We start from the raw sequence: 27,773 nt of genomic DNA on the forward strand, positions 1-27,773 counted from the left end.
GGAATTTTGGAGGGTGTTCTTGTAGTCTACCATTGCCAATCTATTCAACGCAACGCAGGATCTTCCGGGAGCTGTAGCTTGAAGGCTAGATCTTTTATGCCCTCCTCATTTGATGTTGACGGCAGAATCATAACTTCCCGTGCGCAGCACGTATGAGGCATTCTTCTCTGTTTGAGAGGATTTCATGATGCCGCAAGACGAAGATTGTGCGCAGGATCGGTATCCTGATCCAATTTTCGGGGTACGGACAAGCCTGGTTTGGTAATGGTAAATCATCAAAATGGTAAACCTGTCGAATTTGAACTTTTCGTCGTTGCCGGCTCAAAGACTCCTTCAAAGTTGGCCATGTAACGCATTTGATCGAATGCCATCAACCAAAGTTCGGTAGTCTCGCAGGGACAAAATTATTTTCTTTGTCTTTATCAATATCCTTTATTTCCGTGGTATCTTCATCATCTTGTGGTTCCGATTGGGCTGGGGGTAAATCGGTGGCTTGTATCACCTCGACTACTTCAGGTGGAGTTGGCTCATCTTCTACTTCCTCTATATCTTGTTTTGGCTCCGATGACATGGGTTCGGAAATTTCTCCTGCATGAAGTCCTCGTTCCCGCGCTAATCGTAATGCTGCTTGTCGTTTCCTTTCCACTTCTTCATCTTCTTCTAAACGTATTCTTTCCTCCTCTAGTTGTAAATCTTCAATTGACAAGGTATTGATCAAGTCAGGCTCCAAGCGATCTGGGGTACTCTGTAACGACATCCCTGAACCCGAGCGGACTCCTTTTGGTCGTGATGTTTGTGTAGTTCGTGATGCATCCCTTGACTGTGCAGGTCTTTTGCCTTTACTACTTCGCGTTTTCCCACTACTCTTATCGTCCGTACCCGAATTTGTGTTTCGTCTTTCAAGTACCATTGCAAACTCGTCACTCAAAGGTACCGCATCTTCTTCATCACTGGGGAATAAATCCCCTCTCGATCGAAATGAATCCGAAGTTTCTCCTGAGCTTTGTGTCGAACTCCTATTTCTCGTATGTCCTCTCATGAAATCCCGCACATCATCATCGAGATCATCTCCCATTAATGCATCTGCTTCCTCTCCAACTCCATTATAATCCGATCGATGCGCTCCAGGATGTTCTTGTAGATCTGCAGCGCTGGGTTTGTATCTTAGTGTTCCACCTAACTTCCAAGGTAACCGTCCTAAGAATCCTATAGCACTTGTACTCGGTATAATTGTAGGGTCGCCTTCTAATCCTTTCTTTCTTCCTCTTGTTCCGTAACTCATCCCTCTCTTCCTCTTTGGCGCTTCATTCACATTTCCAGAATGCGATCCACTTCCTGCTAGTAATCTATCCAACTCGTCATTTCCCCATCCTCCCAACATGCCTTCATCTTCATCCCAATCGTCATAAAAATCGAAACTAAACTCTGCGCGCCCTCTTGTCCGCCCTCTTTCCCGTAATCTCCTCGCCCTTTCTTCTTGTCCTGGAAAACATTGTGCTGAACACGAATTGAAGCCGTTCCCAATAGTCGAAAAGCAAGGATTTAAATAAGTATGTTGAAAAGTCCATATTCCTGCCGCAGCATTTTCTGTTGCATGTTCCGCATTCTGTGAGAATTGATTCCAGGTCTGTCGGATACGAGGATCTTCGAGTAGTGGTGCCATTGTTATACGGATAACAGATATCAATTTGCGCGAGAACGACACGGTATTTGAGGCATCCAGATGATTGTGGATCTCAATGGAGCATTATTGTTATGCGTTGTGAATTTACTGCAAGGTGAGTTTGACATAAGTTGCTTTGTGAACATGTTCATTTGGATTGGAGGCGGGAGGCGGGAAGCGGGTATGATAGGGTGGCATTTTAAGCTAGATTGCATGAGGAATAGCGTATGTGTGATTGGATATCATATCTCAGCCTTATTTACACAACTTGCAATACATCAACAAAAACAACAACAACAACAACAACAACAACAACGATCATCAGAACCACAATTCTGTACTTTCTGTTACATGTTGAATATGTTGTTATTATTATGATTATTCTAATAAAGTCTTAATACCAATAGTTTCTACTCTTTTGCCCCTTGTTACTCCAATTGCTTCTCGTCATCTATTCTGATTTGATCCTTCTAAAAACACTTCCACTCCATCCATCATCGGTGACAATATTCTCTCGAACAAGTTTATATCCACCAATTCTGGGTAATATTTGAGCCCAAATTAACCAGTAAATAGCTCCTGCGCCGAAGAGTGCAATGCCCACGACACAATGAAGGTAGTATGGCAGACTCTCGTACACATTTTGTCCCTCATCGGGTGGAACAAAAGGTGCAACGACCAGGTAGACATTCGAGAGAAGGAAGAATAATACCACAGGCCAAGTAGCACGGAAAGGTGGAGCCCAATGTTGTGGATGGCGATCAGCTGAAAATGGTCGAGCGTAAAGAATAAGCAGAGCGAGGGATACAAAGACATTTACTACCGCAAGTGGGTATGAGATGACACTGAGTGTTATTAGTTAAGCAATAACAAGATCTTGAGGAAATGGGGACATACTTTAGAATAAAGTTGTAAGCGTCTCCTGGTGGTGGAGCTAACATGATGATCACAGACACAAGCCAATGTTCAAAGAGACCCATGAACGGTGTGTTAAATGGCTTGTTACTTGCCCAAAGTCGGGAGAATGGCAATATTCCTTCACGGCCAATTTCTTGTACAACTGGGGATCGTTAGCATGGTATTCTGAAAAGAGTTATACGAAGCAACCTACTTCTGCCTTGAGAGAATATAACACTGAGAACATTCCCGAATGCTGAAAGGGCAACAAAAACAGACAATACACGTTCGGCACGGGATCCAAACATGTTTCTAAAAAAGGAAGCAGCCAATATACGACCCGAAGACATGATTTCTTCCTTTGGTACTGCGGCAAAATATGCAATCTAATCACACATCAGCATTATTCCATGAAAATCTGGATATCGCCAACATACGTTTGCGAGCATATAAAGCACACCAACTATAGCGAGAGCTGTTGGCGCAGCCATCTTAAGTGTTCTGACTGGATTTTTGGTTTCGGAAAGTGCATAATTGGCATTGCTATAGCCGATATAACTCCAGATAACGTTATAGAGAGCTGTGACAACTCCGTAACTACACAAAGTCAGATGAAGATTTGAATCGATGGAGGTTTCCTTACGCGCTACCAGTCGTTCCTTCGAACGCATTTGTGAAATTGTTTGGCTTCTCAATTCTGAGATGGCCACCAAGCGCAACAAATCCCGAGATGATGATCAGGAGAAGAACTAGAAGCTTGATAACACCCAAAAGATTCTGGAGTCTCAATCCCCATTTCACCGAAAATCCATGAATCAAGAAGGCGGCTGTGATACAGGCCAATCCTACTCCACGCTGATTCCAACGAGTTACCTCAACTTCGGCGGCACTTAAAATATACTCCCCAAATACCACAGAATTCGAACCCGCCCAACCGAGTAGTACCACGTACATAGCATACATGCTAGTGGCGAGAAACTTTGGCTTTCGGAAAACATATTCGAGATAGTTCTTTTCACCACCGTTTCGTGGAAGTCCGGTACCAAATTCCATATATGTCGCAAGACCAGCTGCGGCAATCAGCATGCCTGCAACCCAGATAAAAAGTGCTAGCCCAACAGATCCGGAAAGGGCAACAATGGTACTTGGAGTCGAGAAGATTCCGGTTCCGATCATGCGATTGAAGATCAAAAAAATGGCTGAAATTGGGCCAATTTGACGACGCGCATCATTAGTTTGATATGTGGATTCCCCTTCTTCTATTTGAGAGTCAGAAATCACGAGCTAAGAGAACCAGTCGATTATCAGGAGGGTTCTCTAATTATACCTTGACTATAATCGCTTTGTGTTCCAACTCCAGTCTTGGGGCTCTCTCCAAGTTGATCCGTACCGCCATATTTGGGAAGACTTGATGCGTTATTCGAATAGTCTCTCATGTTTTTGGTGTTGATTTCTGAAGAACGGGGATCCTTTCGATGTTTTGGATACTATCGAAGAGCTGAAATCTATGACCTTTCGTGGGATATTGAATGGCTAGAGTAGCGAATGTTGTAAATTGTGTGTGAGAGCGGGATCAATTGAGGTTTTTGCTTATGATACAGCGCAAAAAGGTTCAGCAAAATATCAGAAGGGAATTTGGAGGATTCTTAAGTGTACATAAGAATATGGTAAATTTGGTGAGATGAAGACGTGATACTAATCCAAGCTTTTACAAGAAGTCAAAAAGAACGAATTCAGATAGTGTGACGGATGTGAAGCTAGGCATACCGTCGTGAACCGAAAGCTGTCAAAAGTTTTGGGATTAAGTGGATTTCTATAGGTAACTCATTTCTTTTTCATTGGTTCACTTAATATGGTATTCAAATATAGACCAAATTCGTGAGGAATCGCGAGGATTGTTAGGTAAAATTTGCGATGTCGTGATTTTGCCCAGCAGGAGCTAAATATTGATTTTCTCCGACATGCCCCACTCAGTGCACCATGCTCTAACCATCTAAAAGAACCTTCCTCATCCAGCGATAATAACAGCGGTGTATCTTTCGACTCTCTGTGGTGACACGCATCTAGATCTTCTCGAGACCCTTTCCATAGCCACAAAACATAACAGAAATCGTGATGTCTTGGCTAGCGGAATGGAACATTTGCAGCATTTATCGGGATCATTCTTACAATAAAGATTGAAAAATCTGAGATGAGTTTTATGTTAACTTGTTTCAATGTCTGCTATCACTTGAGCGACTCAAATCTCGCCTTCTCCCGTTCGTCCTTTGCCAAATAGCTGACTGTCCAATTCCATAAGTCTTCCTGTTTACTCTCGTCATAACTTTCCTTGCTCGACTCGATCTCGTTTAGTCCTTCAAAGTACTTCCCCGTCGTGCCTTCAACATCAGCAGCAGTCGCAAGTCTAGCAAGTGCAGCACCTGATTCTGCTGGTGTATGTGTGTTTGGTGTTGCAACCAAACGAAGCAACCAAATCAGGTGTGGCAGAACAGAATTCCAGAGCCATTGCTCGAACATTTTTGCTTCTCTTGCTAGCCCAGTGCCGGGCATGAGACCAGGATCCATTGCCGTAACGGTGATATGACGCTCAGGGGCCCGTTCGGCGAGTTTACGCGATAACGCGTAGGCGAATAATACGTTGCACAGCTTAGCAGTCGTATATCGCTTGCGGCCTGAATTCTTGATCGTAGATTCTGAAGGGTGTGCAAGATCCTCTGCGGTATTGTATTCAGGTTCAGGCATACCAGTCTTTTGTGCAGGATCGTGTGTGCCGCTCGAAGTAAGAACCACGCGGGAGTCAGGCGCGAGATGTGGGCACAAGAGGAAGAAAAGAAGTGCGTGTCCCACATGAGCAATAGCAAAAGTTGCTTCCAATCCATCTGGTGTCATTACGAGACCGGCTGGGAATTGAAGACCGGCGTTCAAAACTAAAGCTTTGATTTGGGGTTTCGTGGAATCAGCAATCCATTTCTCAGCAAAAGCTCGCACGCTTTTCGAATCGGAAAGATCGAGTTGTATGAAAATAGTATTGTTTTGATGTAGACTTTTGTTGATGGATTGAGCCGAGTCTTCTTTATCGGTCCGGGAGGCAATGACGATGAGGTAGTCAGGATGTTCTTTTGCTATCTTGAGGGCAGCTTGGTAGCCCAGGTTGATGGTTCCACCAGTAATGATAATTGAGTTTTTGTAAGTCATGTTTTAAATTTTTGTTGTTATGCTTGACGCTTGGGGATCTTGATGTTCTTAAATTGTAGCAAACTGTAGCATTCGAAGTCGAGGGAATGTCTCCTCTTTATAGTTACTCTCAAAATATGCGGAATGTTCAAATCTGACATCTCCATGTCTGATTGAATGGATGATATGTTCGCGTCATATTTGCCTAGACTTTCAAACATCTTCGTACTGCATACCACAGATTGAATCTTCTCGACGCCATTTAGATACCATTGGTAGAACGTTATCAGTATAGCACTCATTGATAAAAACAAACTCTTAATCCCTACTTCATTTTACATTCTTCATTCTTTTGCATCCAAAACGGGAAATGTAAAAACAAATTTCGTGCAAGTAACACGTTTTTGCTTATTCGCTCAGTCTTATTTCCTATCTGCGGATTCGGCGGGGTTTAGATAAACCCCGGAAGCCAAGGGGAATGGCTCGCTTATGGTCGGCAGGTTTGGTTTATTAATAAATGGTCACCTGATCAATTATAGTGCCGATGTTATTGTCAGAACTGATATATTCAAAGAGATTGATTAACTAATGTTATTTTCTTTATTGAAACTAGGATTGGAATTGGGATTGAAAATAGGGTTCTGGTAAGGTATACGAGCATGCCCATCTTCTCGCAATATTAGCAGTGAGGGGTAACGTCAAATCTCGTGAAAAGTCATTTCTAATGGACGAAAGTTATAGCTAAGCATCGGGGGCGGTCAGATAAATCTACTTGGTGATATTTGTATCATGAATGTATATCGCCGTGATAACCCTATGTAGTGCATAGCCACACGCCCAATTGATATTGTAATCTTGTTCAAGTCAGAATCTACTTTGTTGAATCTTCTAGATTAGTAGACTATATATGTCTTTATCACTGCCAATCTTTGAAGTTTGTTCGAATTTCGAACTGCCTGAACACTTCGATTATCTTGGGGAATCAGCATCTTTCGTTGTCAGACTTGCAGTCCAGACTCCTGGTGTTCCTACTATTCACTGGCTTGAACATTGTACCCTATACATGAAATTTCGTTGAGAGTTCTTGAACGGGAACGCAACCAGCTTCACAATCGTGTCATTACAAAGTCTTTCGATTACATTGCAGCACGTAGCTATAATGTGAAACTATTTTTTCGTGGTACTTCTTTCCTTGTCCTTGATACAAATGAGCTTCAAGTGAAAATCTTTCATCATTATTATAAGTCATAGGTAAGATAGGCATTTTAAACGACATCTGGAGATGGGAAATTTGCGATAATCAAAGCTCTATTCTTAAGTTCAATCGTAATTCAACAATACTATCTAGTCTACGCTTTTCCCTCCTCCCTTCCCCTTCAAAGTTACGTCTAATTCAAATATCGGTCACTCTCTTTATTCTGCCTCCTCTGAGAACTTTACAATTACGTCTAATCCAGGCATCAGTTATATTCTCTGGTAGCCAAGGGGTGAGGTTTAGTGGAAATCCATGTGCCACATTATCCACACCATCAATTTTCAAAACCTGACCAAGACCTGGTGTCCAATATTTGGTCGTGAGTTGTCGATTCTGATCAAGCAGGATATCTTTGAGATCACTAGGATAATTTACGGGTGGAACGCCAAGAGCAGGTGGCAAATATCGACTATAGATAACACAGTCAATACTTATATCAGAAGAAATAGTGTGGTTTATAAAACAGAGTACAGTAGAAACATGGAGAAGAGTCACTTACTCCCATGCCTTTTCCCAGGCAGATCGAATTAATGCAGGCTTGAGAATGCGTACATTCATAGTGGTTCTTGGGGGAACGACGAGATATATATCTTGAATGGTGAAAGCGCGCATTGCAGGGACACCAAACTCTGGGGTGTATCTTGGGTCCTGATACCATCCGATGATTGCGCTCAGGATATTTCTGAAAGATGAGAAGTCAGCACTTATCCACAAGAGGGGGTTAAGCAGTTTCGAGAAGTCCACCGGATGTGTTCTGAGGAGATACCAAAGTGATAGAAAGTTGACAAAAGCACGACTGGAAACCAAAGGCATTACATTTTGTAGAAAAACAATACTCACTCGGCCGCGTTAATAAATCCGTACCCTGTTCCACATCCTATCAGAGGGAATGCAATAGATAGAGGTGGATTCATTTGCCATTCGTTTGCACTAGCTTGCTCGTCATCGTTGGGATCAAAATTGTTAGGGATTCCCCTTCTGATATTCATTGCGCGGGACATTATATGAGAGACTCCTCTCCTTAAAAAGTGATCATAATTCGGCTTTCCAATTGCAATCCCAAGTGGAGGGGGTTGAAGTGTGTCATCGTGAGGATCATCCACTCTAACCGCTAGTAGCATAAGCGGCATGGCTCCAGGGGCTCCAAGCGTCCCCAACTTTCCTATACACATGTAAACGTTATTAGTTACTATCTAAACATCTGAGCAAGTACCCGTGAGTTCTACGCACCACCTAAAGACATTGTGCACCTATCTCTTAATTGAGGACCGGCTGGTTGCGTTGCCAGTTTACCTGCTATTTGACCAGGAGGGTCGCCATCAGGAGCGCCCACCACTTCATCACCTACACGATCTCTCCAGGCAGTAGGGTCTCTTGCTGTTTTATCCAGTCTCACATTACCATCAACCTGTAGTACCAATGCTTCACATGAAAGATCCAGGATATCCGCTTCGATCAGGTGGAAGGTTGGCAGCACATTAACAGCTGGTATATATTCACGAAGTTGGTGGCCCATTGTTACGGGTGTTATATATCGATTATAAAGAGGAAAAGAATGTTGTAGAGAATGAAAGTTGCCTGCTACATTACAATTTATTTCTCATGAAAACAAATACTTGCATTAGCGAATGGTCAAGACCCCTTTGTTTGGGTAGCAGATTCATGACACTAATACATTTGCGGGGGTTGTTAACTAACACAAGATAAAGATTTCCGTTGTGTAAAACTATGTCTTTGTCCACGAATAGCAACAACTTTCTGGGACCAATTGTTACTCGAGACTTGCATCAAGATGTAGCTGCCCTCGCGGACAAAAGAGCTCACGAGGCTACTGTGAATGAAAATGTCCTTCGCAATGACTCTATTTGGAAATTAAAACAAAGCTTTCAACTCTCTTCAATTCGCTTCACTGCGATGAAAGACTCTCGTATGTGACTTTGCATCTCCCCCGTCCCCCCTTGTTCTCGCTTATAATAATATAATCTGATATTAGAAACAAGGGATTATACACTTGATCAGAAAACCTTTGTCCTATTCATTCAGTCACCACCACAATTTTATTTTGCTAAACTTACCGCCAGTAATCCATCATAAGTGCTTGCTTGATACCTAATCAGTATCTCCTGTACTTTTGTACTTTTGACTACCTCTGACTTCTTTGACTCAATCCATCTTATATCGCAACTGACATCAGCCTTGTTTTCCTCCCCCTGTTCAAGAACAGCACAGTGAAAAACATCACGATAAACAAGTGTGACGACTACAGACATTTAGCTCATATTTTCAAATTAAACTGTGGTGCTAGCATTGAGTCCTCAGTCGCCCATCCTATATCATCCGAGTCTTCGACAAAAGAATTCGTTGCCTCGGAATCCGTAACCGAATCACGCCCGGAAGAGATATAATCTATTTTCTTATGGGCCGTTTCAGGATTAAGAGCACATTGGCTTTTAACGCAATCGTGATCATCCGAAAATTCCGAATCCTCCGCATGTGCTTCCCTTATTTCTGACAACCTGGCAATTCTTCTGTTACGTCTATTTTCGATGCGCTCTTTTCTGTATCTCTGCCTCTGCAACTTATCCTCACGACCTTGTCTAAGTCGTGCTTTATATTCCTTAAACGCCCTCCGTCGTCTTTCCCCTTCAGTTCTTCTTATATATTTTCGTATTAGCTTCAGGGAGATTGGACCATGATACATACTTTTTGCCATACTGGATCCACGTGAGTCGTTCTGGAAACCACGAATGAAGAACATGTCGAAGACAAACCTTGGGCCTCGATGGTGGCGCAAAGAGAAACGGGAGGTCAAAAAACCCTGTTTCCCGTTTTTCGACTGGCCGACACTTTAGTAAATCCTTGATTCTCCCACTTATACTGAGTCCAAAAATATCAAAGACAAGTCCGTAATTAAAAACGTTGGTAAGGGATACCGAGGGAGCGGTAATGTCATCTTTTTGTTGATACAGGTAGTCTAATATTTGCTTAAAGACCTCGATAGGGATGTGATGCCGGGTTCCGTATTTATCGAAAATTTTTGGGAGCCTATTTGTTCCAGAACTGGCTGTGAGGCGTTGATCCGAAGTGTTGCTACCACTACCACGAAGTGTTGTGATCAATCGAGGAATTCGCGGTAAGTTGGGCAACGGCGATACCTCAATCTCTGCGCCCACCATATTAGCTTGATCACGAACGAGATTGAGAATGAGGCTTACCACGTTTGCGTCGTATTTCATGATACTCAGGATCATCAGAATCGTACGCCATGTACTGCTCATAATCCGTTTCAACATCAGGGGTATCTACCTCCGGTTCACGCTCAGAAGATTCGGGTCGCTCATTCTTTTTGTTGCCTCCCTCCCTGAATGTCTTCAGCTTCGTCATCTGCCTCGGCACCATCGTCACCTCCTTCTTCGATCTTGACTCTGTCTGTAACTAACAGTGATGTTAGATTATCTTTCAAAGAAATCGCAGGTGATATAACTTACCAGCAAGTGGTGCCTTATCCTCTGACTCGGGTTCTGCTTTGACCTCTCGTTCTTCGATATCTCGCTGCGGTGCCTGTAGATCTTCCTCTGGCGTATCAGTTCGACGCTTCTTAGCTAGTCTTGCTGACCTGCAAGTTGTGATAGGTTGTTTTCTCTTTGTTTGCTTTTCCTTCGGCGGCATCGTCGTTGATTAGTATGTCATAATCCAAAAGGAAGAGTGCAGAGGTGTGGCAAGGTGTATTCCCTCAAGAAGTGACCAGGAATTTATTTTGAAGACTTGAAGCCAAGCTTATCAATCGTTTCGTCTGCCTATTTCAGATTCTGCAATAAGGTTTGATTATTCACTGTCCATTAGAATGATTCTGTGATGAAAGAGTCCTAGTATGCCGAAATCCGAGCTCTGATAATGCAGAGCTAACCCTTGCTGTACTGTGTTCGGCTGAGAACTTCAGATGATAGGAGAGTTGAGATGATATGCAAGATTCATTTTGCAATTTCACATTTCTTTGGCTATGTGATGATATATAGATTTAAAGATTTCATTGAAACCGTAATCCTTATCGATACTAAGTGTGGTTGCCCTGGCAAAACACAAGGTTTCATATTTCGGGATATCTGCAGAGGTCCATATCGACTTCGTGCGGCATCAAGTTAAGCAATCTGGTTGCTTCTAGCATGCAATCTGTGGCCATTCTCCCTTTGTTGCAAAAAGGCTCCAGTGTCTACCCAGGTACACCTCTGAGCAGCTTTACATTCTTTGTATTCGATCACATCGTACTCCAGACTACCTCACGCTTCTTCGCCGAGATTTGATTATGCAGCTGATATGCGTGGGCGACTCTCATACCTGCAGTCTATTTCCTATTACCAGTACATACAAACCGCAGTACGGCGCCAATAGCTACTAATCCCTCGGCGAATGCCACTCGAACAAATCCTAAAGTATATCAGATGATACAATATAGCACTTGATTGGAGGCAAGTTCAGCTTGCATTGTATTTCCAGTCAATGCATAGTTGTGAACGCCAAATCTCCATTGGGGTTGAAACCCAATTGAATTATAACGCCCCTGAAGCCTCTCTAGATCATGACTTACAGCAACATGCATGTGATCCACGAAATACATTATCAATCGACGGATCAACGGATCAAATCATAAAACTATAAATGCTACTCTTGGACTACATCGATCACTTCCATCGATTATTTAAAATTAATCGACGTAGAGCTCCAACTGCAGACTTAGTGAAGTATGCCAAACAAACAAATAAACAAACAAAGAACCGAAAGGGTGTGAATTATCGCTGGATATGAGCCATATGAAGGTAGGGGAGTTTTAAGCTTGACGCGAAGCAAGAGATTTAGAGAACCAATTCTCAACATGCGCAAAGAGATTTACAATATGAACCTACCACGGAGTTGCGTTGAGTATTTTCAGGGTATTACAGTTGGCACCACTCAAGACATAAGGACCAATAATCAATACAGTGTGTGTCATGGACAATTTATTTTATTCTGAATCGGTGCTAGGCAAGCTCTTCTTCTTGAATCGCCCTTGCATCCAGCATCTATACATCTTTAGTTCTTTGGCTCTATTAACCAGTAACCTTCTATCAACGCCTAGATCAATGATATCGAAGCCACACTCTTGCTCTGTCGTTGAATCTGTAGCCTGAGCATCTGACTCGGGAAGTTTTCCGGTCCAAATGTTGACCAACTCATCTTTTTCAAAGAAATATACCCGAGTTCCATCACCTCTGATGTAGAAGTTTTCTTCTAGGTAACGGCCTTTTTTGAAACGCACTTGAGCAAGATCACCACGGCCGTAGTCTCGGAATAGCACATCGCCACCTGGCTTGAGGATTTTGAAGACATTTTGAACGGCTTGATTCCATTGACTAGGAGAAAGTGCAGAGAAGATAAAGATCATGATCACAACATCGACACTACCCTCTTCCAATCCAGGGGGGAGGTCATCGCCAGCAGCATCCCATACGTCTGCTTGTATATTCTTGGTGTCATATGCCTCGTTCGCACGTATCACTTCCACTGCTTTCTTGGAGAAATCGCAAGCATGGATTTTTAATTCAGGATTTTGATTATGTTTTAATATTGGATAAGCAGTATTACCTGCGCCAGCACCAACTTCCAGAATAGTACAAGGTCCATAGGTTGGCTCTGTCACATGGGAAAGGATGGGGAATTCTTGCTGGAGCCACTTTCGATCTTTGAAAAAATTGGCAGTATTGTTTTTGTAAAAATTGTTCCACCATTTGGCGGGATCGGAATTGAATCTGCCTTGAGAAATCTGTTAGTTTTTGGTAGAAACAAAAGTTTAAACAAGTTCAGAAATCAGAAATTAAACTACAGTCAGATAGGAGCGAAAGACATTGCTATATTTGTATCATTCAGAGGCTAGTAACCTCAGATGAATTATGATTTATCGTCATAGTAGGATTGTACCAAAAATTGGCACAGCATTTTGGGATTAGAGAAAGCGAAAAATACGTACTTTTATCAAATTCGGATACAGGAGCTTCGCGCTGCTTCGCATATTGTAGTTCTGCATACTCCTTGTAAGTATCATCAGTCTCGACGTGGTCCCATGCATTGAACTCGAAGACGTTGTCTTTTTCACTGAGATATCGAGAACCAAATTGAAACGGATCTGATCTCTTCATGTTGTTTTCGGGATTATGAGAACGATGGGGAAGTTCGGGACGATCATTAGCCACGGATGGTTCAGGATCCTGAATAGTCAATGCAGAGATATCCCCGACAGTAACAGTACCTTCATTACTTGGTGGAATTTCGTCTTGAGACATATTTCGCAATGAGCAATGTTTGAGTTTGTATTGTACAAGGAAGAGATGAAGTTGTGGTCGAGATAGGTAGAAATTTTATTCTATCAATATGATTAACCGTGCACGCTCTAGTATCTATTGAGAAGGCGGTGATCTTTTCTGTCAGGGAACTATACTACTTACAGCTTTTGATTTGACGGCTCCCAAAAAAAAGTTGAGCTATTGACGAGGGAGGGGAATTTGACCAATTCGAATTGTCAATGAGAGTTTTGAATAATGGTAAGTGATTTTGAGGTCGCATGGGTACATTAACTCCGAACCTTTTTCTAATCATTGTATAGGATTCAAAATCTCGAATTGCGCAAGAAAGGCTTGCTGGGCTGGAGAAAGCATCGGCACCGTTCGAGGAACAAATCCGTGAAGCTGGAAAATTTGTTGATATTGATTTGGATAATGTCGCTACTGTCCTGGATCATCAAAAATACGAAGAGAAAGCCTTCAGGAAGAAATGTGCGGCAGATTCATTTCATGGTAGAGAGGAATGGCTTCTACGATGGCTTTTGAAGAAATTGCAGTCTCCCAAGGATAAAACTGCTAGGTATATTGTTTGTTACATTCTGGATTGAAGATCATAAGCTAACAATGCTCCCCTAGAATCACACCGTCATCATGGCACCTGTTCCGTTTATTGACGAATACGATCCCGCTAGCGAATACTGCACGCATGCTCACCGAAAAGAAGTTTATCGTAACCCTACAACAGACATTACAAGAAGCACAAGAGATCAGCGACATTGACAATTCTGGCATGGAGGCACACATTGATTTAACGTCGGGGTCGGACTCAGGGGAAACATCGATTATCTCAAAGAAGCGGAAACGGACCGGGGAAATAGTCACCCATACGTATCATGGTCCGGCCAAAGGTCTTCGAGCTTTGGTTATGGCGATTTATACTGCTATCAATAGTATTGTTCGATCCACCAAAGTCTCTTCGCCCCCAAAAATGGCAGGGAATGGTAGAAGTCTAGCCTTTATCACTGAGTATATGCGAGCGGTCGTACGAACCACGCCTGAAGCGTCCGCCATGATTCTAGGTTCCTGGATGTCTCTTTGCCAGATGGTTTTAAGTCAAAATTCTGGTTTGAATATATCATCCCAACTGATGTCCCCATTCATTGACATCTGGGACTACCGCGTGGCAGGAACTGAGGACCTTATACAGTTCTCTCTTCATTGCTCAGAACCTCTGCTAGCATTGTTTAAAATGACGAAAGTAGATTTAGCCACACAAGATTGGAAGGAAAGTCTAGAGAAGTTGATTGCTCGAAATATCATCATTCCTTCAAAAGCGAGTGCCGGAGAGAAGCAAGATTCTACATTGTTACAGACTTTGACGAGAGTCTTAGTTCTACAAGATGTCGCAAATGCTCCTATTCTTTTCGATATTGCCATCCGGTCTTTGCAGTCTAATGGAGATCGCCGAAGGCGACCATCAGATAATGCCTGGCTTCAGACAGTATTCACATCCTTGAAAGCTGCAATGCCGCCAACTAAAACAGCGGCGCACAATTCTGCCATCCGCGAAATACTTCAGCGCTCCATTCAACACGAAGTGGATCTTGGCCTCCCAGAACTCAAAAGTTTAACGGCGGAGTATGTTGTACCTGAGGGAAGCACGGATTGGGACCTTCTAGAAACCGTGATGAAACTCGATGCCAATGTCTTACTCATCGCTGATAGCGACAAGAATTTATTGAACGATGTATTGGAGCGAGTTACTAACGTCTACTTCGAATCTACCTGGCTCGAACAATCCAGACATATTGTATCCGAGATTGTCGTTCCTTTGATGGACGAATTTTCCAAAGCTCGTGATCTATCGGGATTCGTGCGCCATTGGTACTCTCAGCTTGTCAAGTTTGAGCAAACACGAAAGGAAGATGCAATGTTCCCTGCGGATGCCTTTTGTGCTTGGGAGGATGAAGCGTTACAGATCGAGCTTTCTAAGCTTTTGGAGAATTCCTTAACTGTTCAACAAATAGTACAATTAGTTGATTGGTTAGCCATCGAGATCGTGAATCAACCTAACGCTGTCGTTACCATCCTTGAAGCTATTGCATGTTCAGTTTCTAGGGAAGATGTCGTAGATGTCATCGGGACACGTTTATACCATGTCATCTTTGATAATGGGAGTCTTGACAAATTGAATGACCGATATAGCTGGCGAGCTTGGAGGGTTCTGACTCGATCATTTCAATGGATGCAACCTTTTCATCTGGAAGAAATTGCTGAGCTGTGGGAGCAGCAAGCGAGCCCCTTTACCATATTGTCTGCCCATACATTTGGTCATAAAGGATTAGATAATTTGGAAATCTTTCGATGTGCATGCTCAGCATGGAATGCGGCCGAAATTGGAACGAAATTGGAAGGTCATTCATCACCAGTGGTTTTGCGTTGTCTTGAACAACTCGGTCCTTCTATTGGTGCTTTGATTGATCAAAAAGTGGAAAATATTGAAAAGTGGCCTATTCACCTCAACACGTTATCACGTGGCGCTCAATGGACTGCATGGTCATTTTACAATTGCCTATTTCGAGAATATCCTCGTGTTCTAGAGCTTGGCATAAAGTTACAAAACAGTCCATTCGAGTTGCTGTTAAAAAATATCCTTTGGATAGCTTCTTTGGCTAAGACCGCTACAACCGAGAATGTGTGGAATCATGAAGCATTCGCCGCTTTATGGTTTGGAGTTTTGCGTCAAGATTGTGTACTCAACCACTCTAGCATTATCAGTCTATTCATCGATGTTTTACTGAGCTGTCAAACTCAAGAAGAAAACCCTCTTACTGCTACTCTTACATGTAATTATGCTGTCATCGAATCTCTAACACAACTTCCATTGGAGGTGATCAGCAAGAAGCACAGAGAACGGATTATGCAAAGTTGGTCAACAGACGTCTTGGCACAATCTCCTGAGTGTTATCCCGCTGTGCTAGCACTGAAATTGAAGATTATATTTCGCCCTACATTTTATACGGTTAGTAGAATCAGCAGATTTTTAGACGTTGCTAATTTAGTACTAGGGCATGAAATACAAGGATTTCGAGGAGATTGAGAAATTGATCAAGAAAGTCGGGTTCGAGGAGATGCCTAAGCGATTGGAAACTCTTATCACACTGAGAGAGCTTGTTAAGTTGACTTTGTCGTACGTACTACTCTGATATCATCCCGGCTATTTGTTTACTGATCATTATTAGACACATAATTAGTAACCTGGACCAGTCTCAAAATCGCAATTATATCTTAGACGCCATAAGTTATTTCCAAGACAAACTCTCAAAATTTACCAGCGACGAGAAGAAGACAAAGGGCGAAAAGACTTTGCCTTTCATCTCCACGTCACACTCATTACTTACTGTTCTTCTTACCAAATCTAAGCAACTTAATGATCTAGCTATTGTCAGCAACCAAGACTTAACTAACCATTGCGCGTCTTTCAGAAAATTTCTTCTCGTCCAGTTTCAAAGACGTGTGCAAAAGAAACCTAAGATAGATGAGGTTGGGAATCATAAGGATGGTTCGTTGTCAGTCGTTGTTATTCTTCAGGCTCTGGAATCTCTAGGTGTAGAATCATCAGAGATTGAACCTCTCGCTACAGAAGGTCAAGTATATATTGCGAAGCTGAATGAAGGAAAGGCAGAAGTGGATGATGTTTGCCAACTGTTGCCGGAATTCTTTGCTACTCATGCGTCGAGTAACGAAGATGGAATTCTCCACATTTCTTTGGAGGGTTCAATCAACACGTCTGCCGGTAGAGCTGGCATAAAAAAAAAGACGGAGACAATTACCTCTGGAATGAACAACGCGGAAAAGTTACAGCTGGTTCAACGTTTATTAGGCGAAGACCTGATCGGTTTGACTCAATTGGATAAATTGGTGGCTCTGAAATATGTCATTGGCGCCTGCGATAGTATGTCTAATGTGCTTTCACCAACTACCGATTATAGCTGACACTTGATAGATGTCGGACACGAGCCTGCTGATGCAAAGAATTCCCAAGGAACAATGGATCTCTGTCAAGCATACGATCTGTTTTGCACGCAAATTACCAAAACCAATTCATATCGAGTATTTGCTTTGCTAGGGGAAATTATGGGGATGATGTTGAAGACAAAAGTAAGAGTCTTAATCCCGCAACCTTTCCCAGATGTAGCTAACATATATATAGCGTCGTGCCCTCTCCCAATGGTCTATTGATCGTACTCTTGCAACAGTCGCGATAATATGCTCTAGCAAAGGACCTTCTCTTCCTACTTCACAAGCGAGCAATATTTTCATTCGTCTGTGTAAATTAATGAAGGTCGTTCTTACCAACCACCGCTTCCGTCTTGAGGGCCATCTTCATTCTGTTATCCAAGTTCTACAACCTCTTCTCCGCTGCCTCTTTACAGCACATTCGCACACCTCTAAGAGGCCTATTCAGGCCTTCACTCCGCCTCCCTGGCTCCCTCAACTAGGCATCACTTTATCTTCCTCGAATACTCTCTCTCCTCTAGCTGCCGAATATTTTACCCGTCTTCTCACCCTGATCTGCGACCCTACACCTAATTCTATTTCTCATTCATCCGTGAATAATCTCACATCTGCTGTCGCCAAAGCCAAAAAGATCGCCGGTCAACACATGCACATTATACTTCAGACATACATAAAATTTAACCTCGAAATGACAATGAAGTCGGAAGTTAGAACTGCTATGACACCAGGGCTGTATGCTATATTTGAATGTACAGATATGGAAGGTCGTAAGGCTGTCGTTGATGGGCTGGATTCCAGTGCTAGAGCAGTCTGGGGAACTTTATACAGAGATTGGGCTCGATTCGGAAAATGGAAGGGTGCTTAAATCGAACACGGTCAAGGTTTATTTGAAGAATGAGTGGGATTTAGTTGATATAGTGATATTCCACATATGCCGAAGTGATAGACGGCTAGATAGATACCATAGTTGGAAAAGTGTAATACGATTGTTCAAAACTATTTCCACTTGATTCTTCACACTTTACCTTCGGCTACGTCATATCCTACTCTTACTTATACACAATTTTCCAATTGTGCAGCTCTGTGGTATTATTGTAGATGCAAATATCGATGGATGTACTACCAGGTTTACAATGCTATCTTTGATGATACAAGCTAATTAATTTCATACAATGCTCGGGATATCACGGATGGCATGTAAACAACCTTCGTTGATCATTCGAAGGATCACCACCCCATACTTTAATAAGCCAAACTTTCTGTCCGCCGCTCATTCGTGCATCATACAAATCACATCACCCCGACTTCACCGCCCCGGCCCAAAAAATCTTCGGTTCCAACCTACACACATAATGTTCATCCACCCATTCACCATTCACTCACAACCGTACCCAATCTCTCAAACAAATAACCGCAAAAGCCCTGACCCGCATCAAAACAAGCAAACACGCTCTCTCTTCTCTGGCTCTCTTGGCAAGTCCCCGCTCTGAGTATCCGCTGACAATTCTATAGACAAAAAAGATTATTCGGGCAAGATGTGGTGACCACGTGCTGTCGTCAATGAGACCTTGTATGTTGTATATGACTCGTGACTCGTGAGACGTGAGACGTGGGACGTAACTCGATTGCTTTCCTTTCCTACTCCATTTCCTTACTCTTGCCAATGCCCAATCATTCCTTCACATTACATCATTGATTCAATACTCTTATTTCAAAAGAGGAGGCAGTCCTGAGCCATTGGGGTTAGACAAAGTAAGTAGAAATTTCCATACAGAGAAGAGAGAGTGTGCTTGCTACATTTGATACAAACTTTTTTTTTGGTTCAGATCTTGTGTAGGTGTAGTTGCCATGAAACATTTGATGAATTTTAATACAGTGTTTAAGCATTTTCGATCGACTTCGACGAGAATTCAATCAACATCATGGTACGAAGCGTAACACGTCCCAGCAAATCATTAAGATGCAGTGTAAGCAAGCAGGTATGTCGATGATTATCATAATTTGGTATTTTTGTCATGTTCATATTTTGGAGCTTATGTCTTCGTAATGATAATCTACCGGTTTCCAGGAAGGCTCTGCGCAAACAAAATGTTTGACTATGTCTTGATTTCGATTTGCGCAAAATCGAGCATGAACCTGGTGGGTGTGTCGCAAACGATCTGTCATCTGTAAGTCGTCGCGGTGCAGCGACCGCGGCTGTATATTCGAGACTAGTTGGCACCATCACCAGATCATGAGAGCGACTTTATGTGGTCGCAATAGTTCTTCATCCTCGTGTCCACCCTGAATAGTTCTCCACACGACTATGTCTTGATCCCCGCGCATAGGCATCACCAGCTCTCCTTAGATACCTTTGACTTTCACATCTTCGCCCTTAATAGCACCTCCACTGATTTTCTCCAATTCCTCCTCGAGTTCCTTTATCTCCCTACGTTTGCCTGCTTTCAATTCATCCTTCTCTAATTTCACCCAGCCCCAATAGGTCAATTGATATATGAAAGTTGCCATCAGGAGAGTTTTTGCGACAGGGCGAGTGAAAGTTTTGTAAAAGGTACGCTTGGTAGGTATTAGCTATAATGCAGAATCATATTGGCTAAAGTGCGTGACTGAAAATATGCATCTACTGAGAATAATCGGACGGCTTACAGTAGGTGAAGGAGTTTCTGAGGATGCAAATCGTCGTTGCGATATGGATGCGCCGTTCCTTGCCAGGAATTTTGAGCTCCTCAAGAGACTCATCGAAGTGCGGTTCATTTTGCCTAGTCTTTTTCCTTCTTTTCCGCTTCACTTGTTTTGTTTTCAATCGTCGTTCATCCCATTCCGTCACATGGCATTAAATTCGATCATTGAAGTGAGGTTGAAAAATACCGTATTGAACGATCGGGTATTTGTCGGCTGTCTTAGTGGTCCACTTATTTGAGCTCCAAGCAATCACATCGTGCATGTCGCGAGGCTGCGACTTCCATAATGTTATTTCAATAGTCGACGAAATTATACGGAAGTCGCCCGTCTCACTTAACTTAAATTGCTTCTGTTTAGCCGGGGATCTCCAGTACGTCAATACAGCATGGCTTCTAAAAAATACGCGCTTCTTCCTATGGAGGAAGAGGAAATAGGTCCAGCAAAAGTGGTAGCAAAGAGGAAGGAGAAAAAGTCACACCGTGAAAGCTCCTCGCGGCGCGATAGACACCGAGAAAAGTCACCTCGTCGAGAGAGGTCCCCACGCAGAGATACAGAGCAGCGCTCAAAAACTATCCGGAATAAGGCGAATGACGATTATGAGGAACGATGGGGCGACGAAGAATATATCTCGGAGGACGAACCAGAATTTCAGGAGCCTGCCTCGAAACGGGTCAAAACAGTACACTCAGACGAAGATATCTCGGATTCAGAAAAGGAACGAAGGAAGGATCAAGCAGAGAAGGATGCGTTTGCGCAGAGGCTGTTGTCGAAGAATTCCGACAAATCGAAGACAATACTCGAGGATAGGTCCGACCCTATCATGGCACAGCGAAGAGCATTGGCCGACGATGCTGCTGCAAGACGTGCTGCAATGCCAGATCTGAGGGAAAGGTCGAGGCAAGAATATTTGAAGAAGCGTGAAGCGGAGCGTCTTGCTTTGCTGAGGAGACAGGTCGAGGATGAAACGAGGGAGTTGAATGATCCTTATTCCAATTTATCGAAGAAGGAGAAAGCAGAGTTTGCCAAGAATAGAGAGCTTCTTCGACTTGCCGACGAAAGATCAAGAATTGATGATCACCGAGATGGATATGCTATGCCAGACGATTATATTACAGAGAAAGGGAAGCTCGATCAGAAGAAGAAACAAGATGCATTATACAAACGCTACGTCGAAAGAGATGAATATGGCCAAGAGAAATTTGTTTCCGAACATGAGGAGTGGGATAGGCAACAAGAAAAACTTGCCAGAAACCAGATCCAAAGCACTGAACGAGTCGATCAAGGCGAATATGACTATATTTTGGACGAGGAGCAAGGAATCAAGTGGATCATGGATTCAAAGTTACCGGGTCAAGGCATGGATAAAGAAGCAAGATTTTTAGGTGAACAATTGAAGGCCGCTGAGCAGAAAGCAAAGACGATTGAGGAGACAAGGAAAAATCTTCCAATCTATGCTTACAAGGACGAATTTTTGGCTGCTCTCGACCAGTTCCAGACTATTATCCTTGTTGGTGAGACAGGATCTGGTAAAACTACACAATTGCCGCAGTATCTCCATGAAGCAGGGTATACCAAAGATGGTATGAAAATTGGAGTAACCCAACCTAGGAGAGTGGCTGCCATGTCCGTTGCTCAACGTGTGTCAGAGGAGATGGGATGCAAAATCGGAAATGAAGTTGGTTACGCTATCCGTTTTGAAGACTGTACAAGTGATAAAACTCTCATCAAGTATATGACGGATGGTCATCTTTTGAAAGAAGTCATGATCACACCTTCTCTTGACGAGTATCAGGTGATTATGATTGATGAAGCTCACGAACGAACTGTGCATACCGACATACTTCTAGCTTTGCTCAAGGATCTTGCCAAAGAAAGGCCAACAATTAAACTCCTGATTGCTTCCGCGACAATTAATGCACAGGCTTTCTCAGACTTCTTCGATGGCGCTCCTATCTTCAATGTTAAAGGGCGTAGTTACCCAGTCGAAATCTATAATACCCCACAGCCAGAAGCTAATTATCTGGCTGCTGCCATTACTACACTTTTTCAGATACATACCTCTCAACCAAGTGGTGATGTACTGATATTTTTAACAGGTCAAGATGAGATTGAGGCAGCAGAAGAACGAATAAGTGATATTTCAAAGAAACTGGGTTCGAGAGTGCCTGAGCTTGTTATTTGTCCCATTTACGCAAATCTTCCAACCGATCTACAAACCAAAATTTTCGAACCAACACCTAAAGGAGCACGAAAAGTTGTGTTGGCAACCAATATTGCAGAGACGAGTTTGACCATTGACGGCATTGTATATGTTATCGATCCGGGATTCGTAAAGGAGAATGTCTATAACCCAGCGACTGGAATGTCAAAGTTGGTTACAGTAGCATGTTCACGAGCGTCTGCGAATCAAAGAAGTGGTCGTGCTGGTCGTGTAGGACCAGGAAAGTGCTTTCGCTTGTACACAAAATGGGCATTTATGAATGAAATGGAGGAAAGTACCACTCCTGAAATTCAGCGAACCAATCTGAATGGTACAGTTTTATTGCTCAAGTCACTTGGAATTAACGATCTCTTGACCTTTGACTTTATGGACCCTCCACCAACAGAGACCCTAATTGGTGCTCTCAACCAATTGTACGCGTTGTCCGCATTGAATAACCGTGGAGAATTGACCAAAATTGGAAGACAAATGGCCGAATTCCCAACAGATCCTCAAGTTGCGAAGTCTATCATTGCTTCAGACCAACTGGCATGCTCCGATGAAGTATTGAGCATCATGGCAATGTTGGGTGAAAGTTCGGCACTATTTTTCCGTCCTAAAGGAGAGCAGAGAGTGCACGCAGATAGTGCCAGAGCGCGTTTCACGATCAAAGAAGGAGGGGACCACCTCACCTACTTAAACATTTGGAATCAATGGGTGGACAATGATTTTAGTACTATCTGGGCAAAAGAAAACTTTCTTCAGCAACGTTCTCTCACTAGAGCTAGGGATGTTCGAGACCAACTTGCAAAACTTTGTGAGCGAGTAGAAGTTACAATCGCTAGTTGCGGAGCGTCAAATCTGGAGCCGATTCAGAAAGCGATCACAGCGGGATTTTTCGCTAATGCAGCACGATTACAACGAGATGGAGACAGTTACCGGACAGTCAAGAGGAACACTACAGTGTACATACATCCTTCGTCAGTATTGATGGCCAATGATCCCCCTATCAAGCTGGTTGTTTATCATGAACTTGTACAAACTACAAAGGAGTACATGCGTAGTTGCATTCCCATCAAAGCAAATTGGTTGTATGAGCTTGCACCACATTATCATAAGAAGAAAGAGATAGAGGAGATGGGAGACAAGAAATTGGCGAATCGGAGTAGGACATGATACCATAGCACATAGCACGTTAGGTCCAGCATGACCATCAATTATCTTTCATAAAATTGGATCTAACTCAAAGTTTGGGACTATGAGTTGTTGCTTTTCAATCTTGATTTTTGTCTTCATATAGACACCCATAAGTTGAGAGGGTCATAACCTCATTTTATACCACTTTTACTTGCAAGATTGTCAAGTCGCAAGAAATCCTGAGCGGATCTTCCCGTATAATAATATGATTTGTTTCCCTCCAGCTGGATTACTTTTGCTTTGCGAAAGCTACCTTACATGGATAATGATCTGCCGGATGGCCGCCTCCCCGAAGCATCATGTATGCTCTTTGACCATTTACTCTCCAACCCTTTGGATCACCCTTTATAAGATCATACTCCTCATAAGCATCTGAAATCAAAATCTCGAATCGTCAGCGCGAGCATAAGTTTTACTTCTGTCATGGCTACTTCCTGGCCAATACAATTGCGAGGACCGCGCTCAAATGGTCGTCATCCATTCTTGGGTGGATAGAGCTCGTGGCCTTTGGCTACGATCTATCGTTCTGGAAGAAACTCTTCGGCTCGCGGCCAATAGGCAGGATTATGATGTGTGGCATAATGATCGCCCCAGACTATTGTTCGATCGGTGGGGAAACGAAGACTATTGTCCCCTATCAAAGAGAAATAAGATTGGCCATCGCGAAGCGCGGCGACAGTGGGGTAGATGCGAAGACTTTCTTTGATGACCGCAGTAGTATACGTAAGTTGATTCAAGAGTTGTGGCTTGGAAGCAATTACAGACTCAGTGTCCGCGATGTTAGCCCCTAGTACCTCAGTGTGCTCAGCACGAACCTTTGCTAGTACATTTGGGTGTTGGGAGAGCAGATGATAAGTGAAGATTGCACCAGCAGAAGTGGTGTCGTGGCCAGCGAAGATAAATAACTTTATTTGCGCCATGGCGAAATTCTGGAAAGTTTTATCGATGCCTGTTGCTGAAGGATTCTCCGCAAGATAAGCTTTCAACGCTAGATCCACAATCGATTTTTCTTTCTTCTGTATCTCAGCGCCTTTGATGCTTCGATGGCGTTTGTCGAGCTCTCGAGAGAGGTAGCGATTCATTTTGTAGCTGTTGTATGCATGCAGAAAAGGGCGAGATATATTGATGTATTCCAGAAGGTTGATGTTCATGCCTGTCGTGCACCATAAAAGCTGCCTTCGTAATGCTCCTGTCATGTCGTTGTAGCTGGTTTGGCTGCAGAACCTATGGTCCCTAGTAGAAATTATTGCATCAGTCAATAATCGGAAAGTGGTGTTCCTGGCAGTCTAGATTGCGGTCCGATAACCAAAAGCTTTCCATCTCTGAATCCAACTAGGACATTCGATAAGTTGAGACTTATGAATCCGTTTTGGACGTTATACTACTTTCAGAGATTGAGAGCAGACATAAAGTCTGCTATTCGGTAATACAGGATGATTCTACCAGAAAAAAAGAGGCATCTACTCACATTGCAACTCTACCAATAATATCGAGTGTGAGGTGCAGGCTGCCATCCTTAAGAAATATCATTTTACCACTCTCGGCATGTTTCCTCAGCAGTTCCTTGAACATCTTGATCCCTCCAATCATTCTCGGAACCAGACTGGATACATGACCAGCACTAAATCCAGGATTGAAAATAGCTCTCCAGTATTTCCAAGCATCGCCTTTTAAAGTAACTAAACCAGATTCGCCAGTCAACGGTTTCAGGAACGCGCGAATGCCTTTATCTTTTGGTATTTAGTTTGCTTGAGTTAGTTGGTACATCATATCCGGCTTGAGCACGACGAGAATCGGAGCGGCGAGTGGCCAATTGTCAAGATAGAAAGCGCTGTCCAGATGGGGATATCTCTGGCGGATTTGGTCTCCGATGTAGACGCCGTGGGCGTATGGAGGGAGATTGCTAATGATACTTGCGCTGAGAGGTATGTGTTCGAGTAACCAATGATGGAGTGGCATGGGCTTGGAGACTAATTAGTTATTGTATTGAATGGAGAGATGATTGGTCGTGGACTACTAGAGGGGTTGTGGGAACGTACGAGACCTTGCTTTTGGAGTCCTCGAATGAACGTCCGTACTCGGTATAGTTTAATTACGAACGTGGTAATAATTATAGCGAGTATAGCACCAGCCAGTTTAAGCAGCTGAGTCATTACAGGTTCGTCCATGTTTTTAAACTCTGTACAGACTTCGTTACAGATCTGAGTCGGAAAGTAACGTACAATCAACTTACTATATCTTTTAGGGGCTACTGGATCTATGGCTTTTGATTTAATGATGAAGTGCCAACAACAAACGGTTGTCATAGCCGACATTTGGTCTCATTAGTTGGCAACTGTCCATCTGCGGTAGATGTCCCGTTTTCAGTATACCAACAGTTAGATTTATGCACGGTTGAGGATTAATATTTTATGCAGCACAGCTCCTGTTTGCGTTTATGGCAATCAATTATTCAAACGCCAAGTTCCATATCAGTTGCTGAGATATGAAGCTATTCATAGGGATTTGGAGGCTTTGTGGAAGTAGTCTCTGAGGATTTCAGTGGAGGAAGATCTACCTTGCTACCGATATCGTGTATTTCACTTCTTTATCTGTATACGAAGGGCATGAAACATGGAAGCGACTGGAGGTAAGCATAGGACGAGCAATGATGAAGATTCAGCTAGACATTAAGGAGTGATTATTCGCAATTGAATTCATTCGTCAATGCAATACCAGTATATTGAACCCTTTATTTTTCAGTCTAATTTGTCACTTGGTGATGAAATCGCATAGTTATCTGTGTATCTGCACAATTAGATAGCTTGGCCATTCTTGCTCGGCATTGAAATACATGGTCGATGACTTCATTGATAAATTGTATTTTCGGTAGCTCGTCAATGCTTGTTCGTGGTTGATCGCTCATTCATATGCCGGCAATCGCGCTTTTTCTACCATTGAATTCCCTTTGTCTCATGTCCAGTAATGGCTCACAGCAATATTCCACATCTCCCGGAAAGCAACGACTCACTTGCGATTGTAGACCTCGTCGACCTCGATAATGTGTTCGGGAAACATGACGGGAATTGGAAATTGATAGTGCTCGGTCTCTTCGTCATGTTGCTTTATGGCTGGTTATTTCGGACTCGGTAGTCGGAATGCTTTTGGTTGTGGTACCCTTGGTCGGAAGCACCAATTCCTCCTCTTCCTTTCCCAATACCAGCAAATTTGAACTTCCATCTCCATCTCCAACCCCAAACTTCTCTATCTTCTTCTCTTGCTTCGAAGCCACCAATTCTTCTTCTTCTTCATCATCTTTATCATTATCCTCTTCGTCAATATTTCCATCTGCCTTGGTGCATTGGGATGCGTGCTCATTCTTTCTGAGTGCTTCAGCCCAACGACTGGATGCCTCAGCTTGTTCGAAGATCTCCTTTATCTTTTGGGGATCATCGAATATCTTCTTGTATGCGGCGGCCTTCTTTGCAGAGATGGGCTTTGCCATGGGCACCTTGGAATAGTCCATAGCTTTGTTAGGTAGCTTGGTACACTTTGAAATACGATTCTGGTCGTATGACAAAAGATTACAGTCCTTAGTTGAGAGACTGTGGAGATTGGCCGTGTACTGAAGGCTCTGTGTTGCAGGTAAAAGTGTAATTACTGGTTGGTGAATGGGGTCACTCGGTATGTGGTGATCGTCGGTAAATCCTTCTGTCTTTCTGTTATCTTGTTTATGGTCTTGATGAAGATATCCTCGTTCCTTTTGTAAGAACTCAGAAGTTGAATTTTTTATATGATGTGACGGTGAGGTCAAAGGTGAGAAGTTAAGTATGTCGGAATCCGTAAACGGGCATTGTTCTGAGCTCGACTTCAACCTCACTTCATCAAAAGCATGACTTCAAACATTCATGGAACAGAACATACATTTTCAAAATGGCAAATCATCATTTGAATGTGGTTCAAATCTTACATCAACACTTTGACCAATACTCTTCCCTCCTCGGTGTGCCACAGTCAGACAAATTCAGAGATATATGACAAGAAATTCTTGTGAAAATTGGTATCGATGAATGCAAGAGAGAGGCATTAACGGAATATCGACATTGACTTGAAACAAACTTGTGGTACTTAAGTAAAGCGCAGAGGTCATTTAATGCCGCAAAATTGTATACCTCGCGCTGGACAGAGATATAGCGAATTTCCAGAGAAGAATACCCACAGCACATCCCGACCTTCCCTTTTCTCGTTGAGATCTCCCTTTCGAGCCCTCCCTGAGAACAGATATCCTCTTCTTTCATATATCCTACCAGATTCATCTCCACTCCCGCACTTCTCCCCATCACCTCGACTGATTCCATCTCCATCCTCTGGCCATTTCTTCTAGAATCTAGCCTC

General features: G+C 43.0%; 11 protein-coding genes across 11 annotated transcripts; 2 read left to right on the top strand and 9 right to left on the bottom strand.

Annotated features, from left to right (window-relative positions):
* Positions 1-370: 370 nt before the first annotated feature.
* On the bottom strand, positions 371-1,663 carry EAF01_011705 (uncharacterized protein; the record flags this gene model as incomplete). The annotated part of the gene is made up of 1 exon (XM_038919963.1): positions 371-1,663. One exon carries the CDS (start codon positions 1,661-1,663, stop codon positions 371-373), a length of 1,293 nt encoding a protein of 430 aa, XP_038764493.1.
* A 451-nt stretch (positions 1,664-2,114) lies between these two features.
* EAF01_011706 (uncharacterized protein) lies at positions 2,115-3,996 on the bottom strand (the record flags this gene model as incomplete). Its single annotated transcript, XM_038919964.1, has 6 exons — positions 2,115-2,508; positions 2,561-2,723; positions 2,775-2,946; positions 2,998-3,157; positions 3,204-3,819; positions 3,888-3,996. 6 exons carry the CDS (start codon positions 3,994-3,996, stop codon positions 2,115-2,117), a joined length of 1,614 nt encoding a protein of 537 aa, XP_038764494.1.
* A 790-nt stretch (positions 3,997-4,786) lies between these two features.
* On the bottom strand, positions 4,787-5,755 carry EAF01_011707 (uncharacterized protein; the record flags this gene model as incomplete). Its single annotated transcript, XM_038919965.1, has 1 exon — positions 4,787-5,755. One exon carries the CDS (start codon positions 5,753-5,755, stop codon positions 4,787-4,789), a length of 969 nt encoding a protein of 322 aa, XP_038764495.1.
* Positions 5,756-7,127: 1,372 nt separating this feature from the next.
* On the bottom strand, positions 7,128-8,505 carry EAF01_011708 (uncharacterized protein; the record flags this gene model as incomplete). Its single annotated transcript, XM_038919966.1, has 4 exons — positions 7,128-7,398; positions 7,489-7,671; positions 7,830-8,151; positions 8,220-8,505. 4 exons carry the CDS (start codon positions 8,503-8,505, stop codon positions 7,128-7,130), a joined length of 1,062 nt encoding a protein of 353 aa, XP_038764496.1.
* Positions 8,506-9,264: 759 nt separating this feature from the next.
* EAF01_011709 (uncharacterized protein) lies at positions 9,265-10,785 on the bottom strand (the record flags this gene model as incomplete). The annotated part of the gene is given in 4 exon segments (XM_038919967.1): positions 9,265-9,691; positions 9,705-10,152; positions 10,205-10,414; positions 10,478-10,785. 4 exon segments carry the CDS (start codon positions 10,656-10,658, stop codon positions 9,265-9,267), a joined length of 1,266 nt encoding a protein of 421 aa, XP_038764497.1. The 5' UTR covers positions 10,659-10,785.
* A 1,185-nt stretch (positions 10,786-11,970) lies between these two features.
* Positions 11,971-13,303, bottom strand: EAF01_011710 (uncharacterized protein; the record flags this gene model as incomplete). Its single annotated transcript, XM_038919968.1, has 2 exons — positions 11,971-12,776; positions 12,991-13,303. The coding sequence occupies 2 exons, from the start codon at positions 13,301-13,303 to the stop codon at positions 11,989-11,991; spliced, it is 1,101 nt and encodes a 366-aa protein (XP_038764498.1). The 3' UTR covers positions 11,971-11,988.
* A 187-nt stretch (positions 13,304-13,490) lies between these two features.
* Positions 13,491-18,315, top strand: EAF01_011711 (uncharacterized protein). Its single transcript, XM_038919969.1, has 7 exons — positions 13,491-13,561; positions 13,624-13,880; positions 13,937-16,322; positions 16,369-16,490; positions 16,543-17,255; positions 17,307-17,461; positions 17,514-18,315. Exons 1-7 carry the CDS (start codon positions 13,559-13,561, stop codon positions 18,183-18,185), a joined length of 4,308 nt encoding a protein of 1,435 aa, XP_038764499.1. The 5' UTR covers positions 13,491-13,558; the 3' UTR covers positions 18,186-18,315.
* Positions 18,316-19,663: 1,348 nt separating this feature from the next.
* EAF01_011712 (uncharacterized protein) lies at positions 19,664-20,074 on the bottom strand (the record flags this gene model as incomplete). Its single annotated transcript, XM_038919970.1, has 2 exons — positions 19,664-19,876; positions 19,967-20,074. The coding sequence occupies 2 exons, from the start codon at positions 20,072-20,074 to the stop codon at positions 19,664-19,666; spliced, it is 321 nt and encodes a 106-aa protein (XP_038764500.1).
* Positions 20,075-20,387: 313 nt separating this feature from the next.
* On the top strand, positions 20,388-23,378 carry EAF01_011713 (uncharacterized protein; the record flags this gene model as incomplete). The annotated part of the gene is made up of 1 exon (XM_038919971.1): positions 20,388-23,378. One exon carries the CDS (start codon positions 20,388-20,390, stop codon positions 23,376-23,378), a length of 2,991 nt encoding a protein of 996 aa, XP_038764501.1.
* Positions 23,379-23,917: 539 nt separating this feature from the next.
* On the bottom strand, positions 23,918-25,567 carry EAF01_011714 (uncharacterized protein; the record flags this gene model as incomplete). The annotated part of the gene is made up of 5 exons (XM_038919972.1): positions 23,918-24,588; positions 24,881-25,078; positions 25,114-25,129; positions 25,185-25,361; positions 25,439-25,567. The coding sequence occupies 5 exons, from the start codon at positions 25,565-25,567 to the stop codon at positions 23,918-23,920; spliced, it is 1,191 nt and encodes a 396-aa protein (XP_038764502.1).
* Positions 25,568-26,493: 926 nt separating this feature from the next.
* EAF01_011715 (uncharacterized protein) lies at positions 26,494-26,904 on the bottom strand (the record flags this gene model as incomplete). Its single annotated transcript, XM_038919973.1, has 1 exon — positions 26,494-26,904. The coding sequence occupies one exon, from the start codon at positions 26,902-26,904 to the stop codon at positions 26,494-26,496; it is 411 nt and encodes a 136-aa protein (XP_038764503.1).
* Positions 26,905-27,773: the final 869 nt, after the last annotated feature.

The sequence above is a fragment of the Botrytis porri genome, assembly GCF_014898465.1.
Source record: "Botrytis porri strain MUCL 3234 chromosome Unknown BPOR_024, whole genome shotgun sequence".
Taxonomy (NCBI): Eukaryota; Fungi; Ascomycota; class Leotiomycetes; order Helotiales; family Sclerotiniaceae; genus Botrytis; species Botrytis porri.

Bases quoted from the DNA above. Each gene is read 5' to 3' on its own strand.
- EAF01_011711 (XM_038919969.1), top strand. The intron at 13,881-13,936 runs GTATATTGTTTG...ATGCTCCCCTAG, and splicing joins CCCAAGGATAAAACTGCTAG to AATCACACCGTCATCATGGC. The intron at 17,462-17,513 runs GTAAGAGTCTTA...ACATATATATAG, and splicing joins GGATGATGTTGAAGACAAAA to CGTCGTGCCCTCTCCCAATG.